This window comes from Dendropsophus ebraccatus, chromosome 3, assembly GCF_027789765.1.
Source record: "Dendropsophus ebraccatus isolate aDenEbr1 chromosome 3, aDenEbr1.pat, whole genome shotgun sequence".
Classification (NCBI taxonomy): domain Eukaryota; kingdom Metazoa; phylum Chordata; class Amphibia; order Anura; family Hylidae; genus Dendropsophus; species Dendropsophus ebraccatus.
In genome coordinates this window covers 115002318-115017970 of record NC_091456.1, presented here as the reverse complement: position 1 = coordinate 115017970, position 15653 = coordinate 115002318, and the positions used below count along the sequence as shown (strand labels likewise).

The 15653-nt window shown below is 41.4% G+C and overlaps 1 protein-coding gene across 2 annotated transcripts in view; it reads left to right on the top strand.

Annotated features, from left to right (window-relative positions):
* LOC138785988 (protein unc-13 homolog A) overlaps positions 1-15653 on the top strand; it is a 215782-nt gene that overhangs the window by 148846 nt on the left and 51283 nt on the right. For both annotated transcript variants that reach the window (XM_069962556.1, XM_069962555.1), the window contains 4 exons: positions 6477-6603; positions 6861-6957; positions 10348-10491; positions 10814-10903. In XM_069962556.1, the coding sequence (XP_069818657.1) occupies positions 6477-6603; positions 6861-6957; positions 10348-10491; positions 10814-10903 (458 nt within the window). The remainder of the gene's footprint in view (positions 1-6476; positions 6604-6860; positions 6958-10347; positions 10492-10813; positions 10904-15653) is intronic.

The following is a 15653-nucleotide window of genomic DNA, read 5'->3' as shown; positions in this document are numbered from 1 at the left end:
ACCTGGGTACCTTTAAGAGCGACCTGGGTCCCTATAACAGCGAAATATGTCCCTTTAAGAGCGACCTTGGTCCCTTTAAGAGCGAAATATGTCCCTTTAAGGGCAAAATGGGTCAATTTAAGAGCAAAATATGTCCCTTTAAGAGCGAACTGTGTCCCTTTAAGAGCAACCTGGGTCCCTTTAAGAGAGAAATATGTCCCTTTAAGAGCAAAATGGGTCCCTTTAAGAGCGACCTTGGTCCCTTTAAGAGCGACCTGGGTCCCTTTAAGAGCGAAATATGTTCCTTTAAGAGAAAAATGGGTCCCTTTAAGAGCAACCTGGGTCCCTTTAAGAGCAAAATATGTCCCTTTAAGAGCGGCCTGGGTCCCTTTAACCTGAGTCCCTTTAAGAGCAAAATGGTTCCCTTTAAGAGCGAAATATGTCCCTTTAAGAGCAAAATCGGTCCCTTTAAGAGCGACTTTGGTCCCATTAAGAGCGAAATATGTCCCTTTAAGGGCAAAATGGGTCCCTTTAAGAGCAACCTGGGTCCCTTTAAGAGCAACCTGTGTCCCTTTAAGAGCGACCTGGGTCCCTTTAAGAGCGAAATATGTCCCTTTAAGAGCAAAATGGGTCCCTTTAAGAGCAACCTGGGTCCCTGTAAGAGCAAAATATGTCCCTTTAAGAGCGACCTGGGTCCCTTTAAGAGGAAAATGGGTCCCTTTAAGAGCGAAATATGTCCCTTTAAGAGCAAAATCGGTCCATTTAAGAGCAACCTGGGTCCCTTTAAGAGCAAAATGGGTCCCTTTAAGAGCGAAATATGTCCCTTTAAGAGCAACCTGGGTCCCTTTAAGAACAAAATGGGTCCCTTTAAGAGCGAAATATGTCCCTTTAAGAGCAAAATCGGTCCATTTAAGAGCGACCTGGGTCCCTTTAAGAGCAAAATAGGTCCTTTTAAGAGCGAAATATGTCCCTTTAAGAGCAAAATCGGTCCCTTTAAGAGCGACCTTGGTCCCTTTCAGAGCAAAATATTTCCCTTTAAGAGCGACCTGGGTCCCTTTAAGAGCGAAATATGTCCCTTTAAGAGCAAAATCGGTCCCTTTAAGAGCGCTTTTGGTCCCTTTAAGAGCGAAATATGTCCCTTTAAGGGCAAAATGGGTCCCTTTAAGAGCAACCTAGGTCCCTTTAAGAGCGACCTGTGTCCCTTTAAGAGCGACCTGGGTCCCTTTAAGAGCGAAATATGTCCCTTTAAGAGCAAAATGGGTCCCTGTAAGAGCAACCTGGGTCCCTGTAAGAGCAAAATATGTCACTTTAAGAGCGACCTGGGTCCCTTTAAGAGGAAAATGGGTCCCTTTAAGAGCAAAATATGTCCCTTTAAGAGCAAAATCGGTCCCTTTAAGAGCGACCTGGGTCCCTTTAAGAGCAAAATGGGTCCCTTTAAGAGCAAAATATGTCACTTTAAGAGCAACCTGGGTCCCTTTAAGAACAAAATGGGTCCCTTTAAGAGCGACCTGGGTCCTTTTAAGAGCGAAATATATCCCTTTAAGAGCAAAATCGGTCCCTTTAAGAGCAAAATATGTCCCTTTAAGAGCGACCTGGGTCCCTTTAAGAGCAAAATCGGTCCCTTTAAGAGCGAAATATGTCCCTTTAAGAGCTAAATGTGTACCTTTAAGAGCAAAATGGGTCCCTTTAAGAGCGAAATATGTCCCTTTAAGAGCAAAATGGGTCCCTTTAAGAGCAAAATATGTCCCTTTAAGAGCAACCTGGGTCCCTTTAAGAGCAAAATAGGTCCCTTTAAGAGCGAAATAGGTCCCTTTAAGAGCTAAATGGGTCCCTTTAAGAGCTAAATGGGTCCCTTTAAGAGCGACCTGGGTCCCTTTAAGAGCAACCTGGGTCCCTTTAAGAGCGAAATATGTCCCTTTAAGAGCAAAATGGGTCCCTTTAAGAGCGAAATATGTCCCTTTAAGAGCAACCTGGGTCCCTTTAAGAGCAAAATATGTCCCTTTAAGAGCGAAATAGGTCCCTTTAAGAGCTAAATGGGTCCCTTTAAGAGCGACCTTGGTCCCTTTAAGAGCAAAATATGTCCCTTTAAGAGCGAAATATGTCCCTTTAAGAGTTAAATCGGTCCCTTTAAGAGCAAAATATGTCCCTTTAAGGGCAAAATGGGTCCCTTTAAGAGCAACCTGGGTCCCTTTAAGAGCAAAATAGGTCCCTTTAAGAGCGAAATAGGTCCCTTTAAGAGCTAAATGGGTCCCTTTAAGAGCGACCTGGGTCCCTTTAAGAGCGACCTGGGTCCCTTTAAGAGCGAAATATGTCCCTTTAAGAGCAAAATGGGTCCCTTTAAGAGCGAAATATGTCCCTTTAAGAGCAACCTGGGTCCCTTTAAGAGCAAAATAGGTCCCTTTAAGAGTTAAATGGGTCCCTTTAAGAGCGACCTTGGTCCCTTTAAGAGCAAAATATGTCCCTTCAAGAGCGAAATGTGTCCCTTTAAGAGCAAAATGGGTCCCTTTAAGAGCAAAATATGTCCCTTTAAGAGATAAATCGGTCCCTTTAAGAGCGACCTTGGTCCCTTTAAGAGCGAAATATGTCCCTTTAAGAGCGAAATATGTCCCTTTAAGAGCAAAATGGGTCCCTTTAAGAGCTTTCTGGGCCCCTTTAAGAGCAAAATGGGTCCCTTTAAGAGCGACCTGGGTCCCTTTAAGAGCGACCTGGGTCCCTTTAAGAGCGAAATAGGTCCCTTTAAGAGCTAAATGGGTCCCTTTAAGAGCGACCTGGGTCCCTTTAAGAGCGACCTGGGTCCCTTTAAGAGTGACCTGGGTCCCTTTAAGAGCGACCTGGGTCCCTTTAAGAGCGACTTGGGTCCCTTTATGAGCGAAATGATTCCCTTTAAAGAGCGACCTGGGTCCCTTTAAGAGCAACCTGGGTCCCTTTAAGGGACCCAGGTCGCTCTTAAAGGGATCCAAGTCACTCCTAAAGGGATCCATGTAGCTCTTAAAGGGATCCATGTAGCTCTTAAAGGGACGGGACCCAAGTCACTCTTAAAGGGACCCAAGTCGCTCTTAAAGGTATGGGACCCAAGTCACTCTTTAGGGACGGGACCCATGTCGCTCTTAAAGGAATGGGATCCAAGTTTCTCTTAAAGGGAAGTCACTGGTAAAGGTGCGCTCTTTTCAAGAACTATGTATTTTCCTGGAAATGCAAATCTAGTATTGTAATCCGTATTCTTCTTCTTCCAGCCATTTTTCTGCGATTAATACAGCCCGAAACGCTTTGCGCACAGACTCCGTTCAAACTGCGTTTCGAAGCCCTCGGCGGTGTGAGGTGTGCTATCTATTTTCAGTTTCAATCAGATTTGTCGTTTTTAGGAAATTTACGTTTAAAAACACAGAATTTCCCATAGAAAATAATGGCCCATTGGAAATAATGGCCACATTGTAAACGGTAACAGCCAATCACAGCACATATGCAAATAGCTGAAATATAGCAGCCAATACAAACGCTAAGGTCCTGTTAGGCAATGTCTCATAACATCCACACAGTCACATGTCCACGATTGGCCAATAGAAGATGTAGAAGATGGAAGGTCCTTAATGATTTTGTCTCACTGACATGAGTAAGATTGTCATGGTAACGAGCAATGATCTTTACCATTAGAAGTACCCAAGTCGCTCTTAAAGGCACCCAAGTCCCTCTTAAAGGGACGGGACCCAGGTCGCTCTTAAAGGGGCCCAGGTCGCGCTTTAAAGGGGCCCAGGTCACTCGTACAGGGGCCCAGCTTGCTCTTAAAGGGATGGGACCCAGGGTTAAAGTTTCTCTTAAAAGGAAGTCACTGGTAAAGGGACGCTCTTTTCAAGCACTATGTATTTCCCTGGAAATGCAAATCTAGTTAACATTACTATCACTATTATTTGTATAGCCCCAACAGGTTCCGCAGCACTTGACCGATAGATAGATAGATAGATAGATAGATAGATAGATAGATAGATAGATAGATAGGATAGATAGAATAGGTTAAAAGAAATCAAAGTGACTGGTCCTGGTCAGATAATTGGTTTCTATGCAATTCATATGTTCATATGCAATTACTGTTATTTGACTTTTCAGGATACTGGTAATGTTGGGTTATTGCAAGTCTTTAATAATAGGTATCTTCTTACAAAGTTGGGTTATCACAGATCATCTAAATGTTGATACAAGTTTTTTTGCTGATTGGCAATATCACTGAAAGAGCTCGCTTGCTTTTCAACATCTTAGGATTTGTCACAGAACATGCAAATGTATACCAGAGTTCCTTACTCATTGTAGATAGAGTGTTTTCAAAAATACCCACATTATACTCACTAAGGTGCCTTTCACATGTCTACAATAATGTGTAGGTATGAGGGTATCGTCCAGCGATATTCTGTACTGTTGGTGGAAAACTCAGTGTTCTTTTCTGGGTATGATGCATCCAGCATGGAAGCAGGTCTCTATTATTCTTACTGATTAAAAGAGACCTGCCCGCACACTGGGGGCATTATACCCAGAACAGAACATTGACAGCTCTCCACCCACACTACAGAACACCACTGGAAGATATCTTCATATCCACACATTTGATCACTATTGAGAGCTTTGACTGATTACAGCTTCCTGTCCATGCTATAAATTATAACTAAAGAATGTTGACTCTTTATGAGTATAAGGGCACAAGTGTCCGTGTCCATTTTCCCCAACCTGCTCGGGGTCACGCTGCACTGTGAACACCTCCCTTTCTCTCAGACTGCTTTTCCCCTGGCAGTTTCTTTTGCTCTGAGCTGGCCTCCTGGAGGATTGGGCTCCCTCTAGTGGCAGACATGCATCTGTCCACCTGTATTTTTAAGCTCAGTTCACAAGCTCTGGGGTCTTCTGGCATGTTCTCCTGAGGGTATATTTATTCTTTACCTCCTAACTTCCTTGCTCAGTTGTTGTTTGTCAGTAAGCAGTAAGCATCTGTGCTCCCTGGCTATCTGCGACTTCCTAGTGATCTTCTTACTATTTGGATCTCCATCCATTCCTAGTTCCAGCTCAGCTCCAGTCTGAACTACATCCTAACATTGCATCCTGCACTTCTACCACACAGGAAAAGTACCAAGTCCTGGACTCCAATACTCCTTTACTCCATTACTGCATTAGTCCTTCATTTCTTCAGTCACTGGTCACCAAGGTCTTTTCCCGTGGGTAGCTACCTGGGAGTTTCCTGCAGCAAAGTCCAACCCGTCTTGTGGCGGGCGCTGGTGAAGAATGGGGGCTCCTTAGACTCTGCTCCTCGGGCAAGGAACTCCAGCACTTCTCGGTGATCCAGGGGATCCACCTCCTTGTGCTTGGACCATCCATTGCAATAATACCTATAATACCAATCAGATTACCGAGTGAGTATGATTGATTTTGAAACCTAAAAGGAGTAATGAACTACATTTGCATGTTTTGTGACAACTCAGCATTTCTAAGATTTTGAAATGAAGACAAGTTCTTGCAGTGACATTTCCAATAAGCAAATAACTCTTACACATACCTATTTTTAAGGACTTGCAATAATCCAACTTTCCTGGTATCGTGAAAAGTCAGTTAACAGTAATTGCATATAAACTATGCAACTTGTTTACTTATGAATTTCAGTACATCATTTTATAGATGATATCCTATAGAAAACATCCTATTTCTTCTATATGAATTGTATATAAATTTTTAATATAGAAAATAATTTTTTGGTAATTTTTTTTAAATCTATTTAACTACCGTGTTTCCCCAAAAATAAGACGCCCTCCGAAAATAAGACACCCCTACTAATCCACCCTATAGTGTAAAGTAAGGCACCCCTACCCTAAACTAGGGCACTCCCTAACAGTAAGGCACCCCCCGAAAGTATGGCCGACCGCCACCCACGACTCACGTAATCCCCTCGTGGAGCTTCACTCCCGGCGCTGCAGGCAGCTTGGTCCATGGCCCCCAACATCCGCCACGCGTTTAGACGCACACCGCTGCACGCACGACCCGCCGCAGAAGGCCGCAAGGCCTGACCCGACACACAACTCTGCACGCACGACCTGACGCTCAGTGCTACCGCTGTCAGGACCCGACGCCGTATGGTCCCGCCTCTGCACCCATCCAGCAATGATGTGAGTATTGCGGTGAGGTCCGAGGGGATGTCTTATTTCTCCCCCTTCGGCCAGGAGGAGAGAAATAAGACATACTCCGAAAATAAGATAGTGCCTATTTTGGATAAAAAATTTATATAAGGCACTGTGTTATTTTCGGGGAAACACAGTATATACATAAGTGACAATGGTTATCATGTTTTAGAAACCAATTATCTGACATTGAGGACCAGGCACTTTTTCTTATAGTATGGATTTTGAGTAATTCTGGTATTCCCGGTTAGATATCAGAACATGGACAGAGCCCATTACAATCTCCTATTTATTGCTCCATTAGATAGACACAAATGCTCTTACCTGCTTTATTTATCAATTTATTTCCAGAACATGATAAGCACCGCTTGTGTAAGAGTGCCGACTATATGAACTTACACTTTAAAGTCAAGTGGCTGTACAATGAATATGTAACAGATCTTCCAGCTTTTAGGAGCAAGGTTCCTGAATACCCTGCGTAAGTATTTATACATTATAAAATGTACATTTTAGATCTTTTTTGTATAATATATTGTCTTATAAAATACAGTTTTCTTAACACACTACAGTGAATCCCCTTCGAAAAGACAACTTTTTAAAGAAGAAAATTCCCTTATCCAGACAATTCATGTTACAGATTACACAATAAATAATGCATAGTGACCATTTTCTTTAACCCCTTCACTTCAGAAGATCACATCTTATTGCTGTTTTGGTGGTTTTATGTCTCTGCAGTTGGTTTGAACCATTTGTTATTCAGTGGTTGGATGAAAATGAAGAAGTTTCAAGGGATTTTCTTCATGGGGCCTTGGAAAGAGACAAAAAGGATGGGGTTAGTTGTCTACAATCTTAAACATCACTTTTTTTTGTTATTAATAGATTCAGCATATCATTTCAGATATCACAGTTCATTTCTCTGGGGATATATAAGACAGCTCATCACCACCTAGAAAGAATTTGGATTAAGCCTTACTTTACTTTAACACTAATGGCATGCACTCCTGGAACTTTCTTTGAAGTCCAGAGTTCCAGGAAATGGAAAGTAGGAGTTGTAAGAATGTATTGCTGTCATTAGGCTTCTTCTTCATGCTGCCTGGGTGCAGTCAGCGCAGTTTGTCATTTTGGCACTCAGTTTAGCCCTGGGGAAGGAAGGGGGGCTTTTTATCAAGATTCGGGTTACTAAGAAGAAGTAATGTGCGTGCTACAGCATAGAGCAGTGTTGCGCCCCTTCCAAGTAGTGTTTTACTGAATACAAAAACGCTATTCAGTGACTCACAGGTGACGTCTTCTTTGATCGGAGGTTTCACTTCCCTTTTCTTCTCCATCTGGCCCAGACCACCATGATTTCTTGCAGCAACAATTTGTCTCTTCAGAATCTGCCAGACAAACATCTTGGGCTCCACACTTTTCCAGCAACTTTCTTTCCCTTTTGCCACCCATAGGTATTTTAAACTGTAGTAATTCTGCTGTTTGGTGGACTAAAGTCAGTAGGTATCTGGGGTCCCCCATGTATGTAGGATTCCCCTATGGTACCCCCATATAATAATAATGTCCTCTGCTGTGCCCCTATATAGAAATAATGCCCCTGTTATGCCCTCCATATAGTAAAAATGCACCCTGCTGTTCCTCCATATAGTAATAATGCCCCCTGCTGTGCCCTCCATATAGTAATAATGCCCCTATTGTGCCCTACATATAGTAATAATGCCTCTATTGTGCCCTCATATAGTAATAATGCCCCTGTTGTGCCCACATATAGTAATAATGCCCCAGGCTGTGCCCTCCATATAGTAATAATGGCCCCTTCTGTGCCCTCCATATAGTAATAATGGCCCTATTGTGCCCTACATGTAGTAAAAATGTCCCTATTGTGCCCTCTATAGAGTAATAAAGACCCTATTGTGCCTTCCATATAGTAATAATGTCCCCCTGTTGTGCCCAATAGTAATAATGTCCCCCTGCATTGCCCCAACGAAAACACACACACAAACAAGCATTATACTCACCTAATGCTGCAGGCATGGAGCCGGCCTTCCTCTCTTCTGGCTTCTTCTCTCCGGCCTGTCAGGCGCCAGAGGAATCCCCCAGCAGGGGAGAATCCCTTTGCTGGAGAGAAGGGAACCAATCAGTACATTTGTGCTGATAAGGCTCCCAAGGACCTTTCAGACGGGTCTCCCATCATGTCAGAGGTTGCTGGCTCTGGAGCTTTATGTTCCAGTAAAATGCTGTTTAATCTTGCACGCAAGGAGGGGGGAGAACCATGAACTAATCATATGGGAGGTGTCTGAGCTGTAACTAATCATAGCTCTTTGCCTGTCAGCGCGCTCTGCAGGAGTGATTGACAGGCAATTTGGCCCCTAATGGACGATACATTCACGATACAAGTGAATCTGTGATTGATTGATTGATTGACTGCCTACTGATTTGGTGGCATTGCAAGATAGATATAATAAAAGCATTCAGAACATAGCTTTGTTGCTTGTGTCTATGTTTATATTTTCATAAAAATCACATCACATTTATTTTTTAAGTGAATAGAATCAAAGAGGCGGTACAACTCACTGTGCTATATACTTAGGGCGACATGTATCATCCGGCGTACGGATGATTTTCGGTGGAAAGTGCCGATTCGCGTATTTTTTTATTCGCAAATGGCCGATTTGCGAATAAAATATTCGCATATCGGCACTTTCCGCCGAGTACGCCGGGGGGCGGGGAGGGGGGGTGGAGGGTTGTGTTACGGGGGGCGCGGACTCAGAGTCCGCGCGATTTATTCATTTTTTCCGCACAAAGATACGCCGAAAACCTACTCCACCTTTCAGGTGGCGTAGGTTTTCTGCTGTGCGCACCGACGTGCACGGGATTTATGTAGAGGCAGTCCGCCTCTACATAAATCTCCGTAGCGCCGGAGATGCGGGGACATTTATAAGTCTGGCGTAAAAAACGCCGGACTTAATAAATGTCCCCCTTAGTGTATGCCACTGGTTAAGCAAGGGGCAGGCATACAGTATAGTAAGGTGTGGCAGGGCTAAGGCCCAGGAAATAATAGGCTCTGCCTCCTTGACTCTATTCACAGTCTAAGGTTGCCCTCACACCCATTATTTTTCGTCTGGCGTCCGAAAAACCACCAATGTGGCAAATTTTTTTCATGGGTTTGCATTTTTTCTGGCATTTTTTCCCTGCATTTTTGGCTTCATGTGTCAATGATCTTTTTTTGCGATTTAGGCAGTTTTATGTGCTGGACTTTTTTCCCTCAGCAATTACATAACCTAGTTGCTGGACCTCAAAAGGAGACAGACAAAAATACAACATACACACAACAATGGAGTTTTTGAGAAAAACAAAACAATCTAATTCTGAAGTCTATGGTAGAAAAAATGCCACACCCTCAGCATGCTACGTTTTGGAAAAATTGCTGAAGAGCCTCAAAACATCAGAGAGGAGAGAAAAACACCAGGGGGAGATTTATCAAACATGGTGTAAAGTGAAACTGGCTCAGTTGCCCCTAGCAACCAATCGGATTCCACCTTTCATTCCTCACAGACTCTTTGGAAAATTAAAGGGGGAATCTGATTAATTGCTAGGGGCAACTGAGCCAGTTTCACTTTACACCAGTTTGATAAATCCGGCCCCAGGTGTGTTAGGCAGATCGTAAACTTCCATTGACCTCCAGCTAACATCAGCCTGCAGGCGTTTTTTAAAAAAAAGAAAACATGGTGTTTCTATTGGCGTTTTCCCAAGATTTTAAGGCAGTGTCAATAAAGTTGTTCTTTATGAAAATTAAAACACAGACAGACATACAAAGATATGTTCTGAATGCTTTCATTATATCTATCCAGTGGCGGTGTAGCCAGCTCAATTCATGGTCAGAAGGTCACAGATTCACTTTAAGGACCAAGCTGCTTTTCCTGTTTTTCATAACCCCAATCCAGGATTCCCTTTTTTCTCTATTGATGCAGATATGTCAGGGTTTTTTTGTTTTTTTTTTGTAGCGTGAGATTTTTTAGTACATTTTTGTATGCATTTAAGTTAGTGAATATATTTTTAATAAAAAAAAAAATCAGTAAAGGGAATGCAATTTAGTCACTAAGGGGTATTTATGGAGAAGGAAAGGGATAAAAAGAGGAAGGGGGAAAGGGAGAAAATGAGAATGAATAATGGAAAGATTTTTCTGAGAGTTCTCATTCACCATACATGAACATCGTTTCCATTCCCATTACAGTTTCAGCAGACCTCAGAACATGCGCTCTTTTCCTGCTCTGTGGTGGATGTTTTCTCACAACTCAACCAGAGCTTTGAGATAATTAAGAAACTGGAATGTCCTGATCCTCAAATTGTTGGACATTATATGCGCAGATTTGCCAAGGTATGAAAACTCTCATTTCTGTTTTATTTTTTGTTTCATATGCTATTTCTCTGAAGATTCTATCTAATCTTTACTCTCTGTGGTGGATGTTTATTCATTCATTAGAAGTTTTCACCATTCTAGTCTGAATGCATTTAGTTTTAAATGTATTTTACACATTTTACACGTGCACTGTACAATGCTTTAAAAGAATTGTTAAAACTTTTAAATAAACAGCTGTACAAAAATTCAGCAGGTTGTAGCTTTTTCCTTGAACTGTTGCAAAACTCCCTTCTAGAATCTAGAATCACACGTGTGTCCTACTTTTATCTTGCTCTTCTAGACAATCAGTAATGTCCTCCTCCAGTATGCAGAGATAATCTCTAAAGACTTTGCCTCACATTGCTCCAAAGAGAAGAAAGAAGAGAAAACGGTAATGTATATACTATACAAGTATACAAGAATATGCTATACACATTATACATTGTTAGGCTATGTTCACACAACATTTTTCAGCTCTGTTTAAAATAACGTCCGACATTTTGAGTCTAAAATAATGGACATCATTTAGCTGTCTAGCCTTCCCTTAGTGCAATGACGGCTGTTGGTACATTATCCTAGTGTGGGGTTACTAATTAACTGAAAAGTCCATTGAATTTAATAGTAAAAACGGAGAAAGAACGGTGGAAAAAGAAAAACTGCGTGTGAACAACTAATAAAAAAACATCCGCTGTTTGCAAAAGATGGCAATGTTCACACAACATCAAAAATAGAGAAAAGTCATGTGCTTTTGCTATTTAATAAAACACCTGTTATTGCCGCGATTTAATTGACTGCAGTGCAATGCATTGAAGTTAATGGAAAGACGGACATCCAATGCACATGGACGTCAAAATAACAAACATTATCATTATTTTCTGACCGTTCACCGTTCTTTCTCCGTTTTTACTATTAAATTTAATGGCCACACCCAAAGGCCAATTGGTAACCCCACACTAGAATAATGTACCAACAGCCGTCATTGCACCAAGGGGAGGCCAGGCTGCTAAATGACGTCCGTTATCTTAGACTCAAAATAACGGACGTCATTTTAAACGGAGCTGAAAAAAATGTTGTGTGAGCATAGCCGCTGTCTGAAAATAATGTCCAACGTCCGTCTTTCCATTGACTTCAATGCATTGCCATAGCAGTCAGTTAAATTGCAGCAATAACGGACTTTTAAAAAAATAAATAAATTGGACGCCTTTTCTCTATTTTTGACGCTGTGTGACCATAGCCTTACAAACATTTAATATTTCATTTATGTAATAGAAATGAACATATGTTCAGTATACTATTTAGTTTATATAATATTAGACACACAAAAAAATAATACTGGCAACTATTTTGAGTATCAATTCAGGGATTGAAATCTTTTTTTATCTATTGCTGGGGGTCTGCTGAAAATAAATATGTATGATATCTATATATTCTCTTTAACCCTTTCATTCTACAGCTTGTTTTGGTCTTTATGACCAAGATTATTTTTCAAAATCTGATGTGTCTCATTTTATGCAGTTATAGCTCTGTGATGCTTTAGTGTATGCTAGCGATTCTGAGATTTTTTTTGATGACGTATTGTACTTTATGTAACAAACAAAAAGAACAAGGCACTACTCAAATAATAGATAAATAACTAACGCGGGGTGCTCTACCCAACGTGGATAAAGGATATGTATAGCACTAAAAAAAAGGGAAAGCTATGCCATATACAAAAGGGTGGCGCATCCACAGAAAATATATAAATAAGAAATAATGAACTGTATCCTCGATATTATAAACAATAGAGAAATCTTTATTAATGTATAAAGCTACAGGTGCAAAACATACAAGATAAAACCATTTAAAACACACAAAACACACATGGAGCTGTGCAAGGTAAGCACAGACCCAACAGGTACCCCGACATGTACAAGTGTACTGACCCCTTCAACAGCTCAAAACCTAGCATAAGGTATAAAGTAAATGTATATGTAAACCTGTAACCAAAAAATGCTAAACAAGAAGTGAATAAATATGTAAAAATATGTATGAGTAAATATGGCCAGATAGGGCCCAAACATAAAGAATGAATATCACCATGGAAGGGAGTCCATGTCGGGGTCCAATGAACCCAACCATGAGACTTTCTCAAGGGTTTCTCAAGCTGTTGAAGGGGTCAGTACACTTGTACATGTTGGGGTACCTGTTGGGTCTGTGCTTACCTTGCACAGCTCCATGTGTGTTTTGTGTGTTTTAAATGGCTTTATCTTGAATGTTTTGCACCTGTAGCTTTATACATTAACCCCTAGACGACCCTGGACGTACAGTTAAGTCATGGAAGTCTGTCACCAGACGACCCTGGACGTAACTGTACGTCCTGGGTGGTTCTCCCACTATGAAGCGCGCTCCGGAGCGGAGCGTGCTTCATAGGAGGTGGGGGCCGGCTGCAGTGAGCAGCCGGGACCTCACCGGTAATGACAGACTGCAGCAATCGCGCTGCCGCATGTCATTAACTCCTTAGACGCAGTGATTGCGGCGTTTAAGCGTAAGTGACAGGGGGAGTCCCCTGTCACTTACTGATCGGGACCCCCGCAGTGTGACTGCGGGGGTCCCAATCGTTGAAACGGACCGCCGGATGTCTCTTACCTGCCTTCGTGCGGTCCGATCGGCGATCTGCTACAATGAGCCTGCACAGGCAGGCTCAATGAGCAGATCGCCGATCACACTGATCAATGCTATGCCTATGGCATAGCAGTGATCAGTGTCTGCAATCAAAGTACTGTATGTAAAAGTCCCCTAAAGGGACTTCAAATGTGTAAAAAAAAAAAGTTCAAAACACTATTAAACTACCCCAAAGCCCCTCCCCCAATAAAAGCTGAAATCACCACCCCCCATCCCATTATATAAATAAAATATATAAAAATAAATAAATAAACATATTTATAGCGTGCATAATTGTCCGATCTATTAAAATATAACAAGCGTCATTGCGAACTAGAGATAGAGACTAGAGATCATGGCGGAAAAAATGACACCCCATACAGCCCCGTAGGTGAAAAAATAAAACCGTTATAAGCATCACAATAGGCCCATTTTATTAATAATTAATTGCCAAAAAAAATGATTTCATAAAAAAAATATATATATTTAACATTAGAGAATCTGTGTAACCTGCATATGGTTGTGTTCGGCCTGACCTATAGAATAATGGTATCATGTCGCTTTTACCATATAGTGCATTACATAGACACAGGAACCCCCCAAATGTTACCATATTGCATTCTTTTACGATTTCACCTATTTATATCTTCATAAATAATAATTTTGGGATTCCGTCATACATGTTATAGTAAAATGAATGACGCCATTACACAGTACAACTATTCCTGTAAAAAACAAGCCATTACATGGCCTTCTAGATAGAAAACTGAAAGTGGTAGATCTCTTAGAAGGGGAGGAGGGAAAAACGGAAACACTAAGATCAAAATTTGCGCGGTCCACTAGGTCATTTTGGGCCTGGTCCTCAAAGGGTTAGTAAAGATTTCTCTATTGTTTATAATCTTGAGGATACAGTTCATTATTTCTTATTTATATATTTTCTGTGGATGTGCCACCTTTTTGTATATGGCATAGCTTTTCCTTTTTTTAGTGTTGTACTTTATGTAAGGGGCAAAAGCTGGTCACTATCTTATTTTTTGTGAAAAAAACTCAAAATATCATGAAAAATTGGAAAAAATATAATTTCTTTTTCTTGTTTCTATTATTAAACTTACGTTATTCAGCGTGCGGTAAAAATAACATTATAAATGTATAATCTGGGTCACTACGATTACAGCAATATCAAATTTGTATAGTTTTTTTTTTTTTTAACTATTACGACTTAGCACAATAAAAACTATCTTTCTGGTTTTGGGCTCATTTCCTGCAGGAAAATGTTTTTATTGATACCAAATTTTACATATACAGTGGTGCCTTGGATTACGAGCATAATTCGTTCTGGGACTTTGCTTGTAATCCAAATCCACTCTTAAACCAAAGCAAATTTTCCCATAAGAAATCACTGATATGCAGACAATTGGTTCCACTCCCCAAAAATAATGATTTTATATTTTGAATAACGTAAGACAAATGAAACAAACATTTATAAACAGCTGAATATGTAATATTATAGGTTACTGTGCAGTATAGCAATCAGCATGTGGAGTAAAATGTATAATAATTGCATAAACCTGAAACACAGCAGCAGTTTGTAGATACAGGGGGGAACTGCAGATCCCTATAATGCAGTAGCCTAGTACAACATGCTAGAATAGAGAAGCAGGACTGTCAGAGATCTGTGTGGTCACATGACAGCAATGGGGAAGGGGTGTGTGCTCAGCATGGACTTATCATGACTGACAGAGACTGCAGGGAGCATGAAGGACTGAGCAGTACAGATGTGGGCACATACATGCAGTGCTCTCTGTCCGGGGAGAGAGGGGTTACAGCTATGAAAAGATTACCTCCACAGTCCTGTCCCCTGATGTAAGCCCCAGCCTGAAGTGGATCTGCTATGATTTGGAAGGGATGGGAGACTTCCTGGGTCAGAGTACAGTGCTGTATACCCCGCTATATAGACCATGTCCCTTCCCAACTCGCGCTCCCACCTAGTACAGGGAGCTCTTAAACCAAAACAATGCTCTTAAACCAAGTCACAATTTTGAAAAACTGTGAGCTCTTAAACCAAAACGCTCTTAAACCAAGTTACTCTTAAACCAAGGTACCACTGTACATGAATTTTTGATCTGCCTTTTTGAGGCAGATTGACAATATACAGCAATTCTGGTGTTTTTAAAAAAAAAATATATATTTTTCAGTGGTCACTGTTCGGTATAATTAATCGTACAGTTTTGTGGCTTGGTTCATTACGGAACTGGCAATACCACATCCTGTATAGTTTTTTTGTGTTTCTTTAACCCATAGCTGCACCAGGACGTTACTGAACATCCTAGTGCTGCTAGGGGAGCTCAGAGGGAAGTTGCACAGTGAACCCGCTCTGAACTGCCACGATCCCGGGTGCTATATGCACCCCGGGACCGCCGCTATTAGCGGGCACGGTCTGATTGCCGTGCCTGCTAATTAAGTATTTAGATGCAGCTGTCAAAGTTGATAGCTGCATCTAA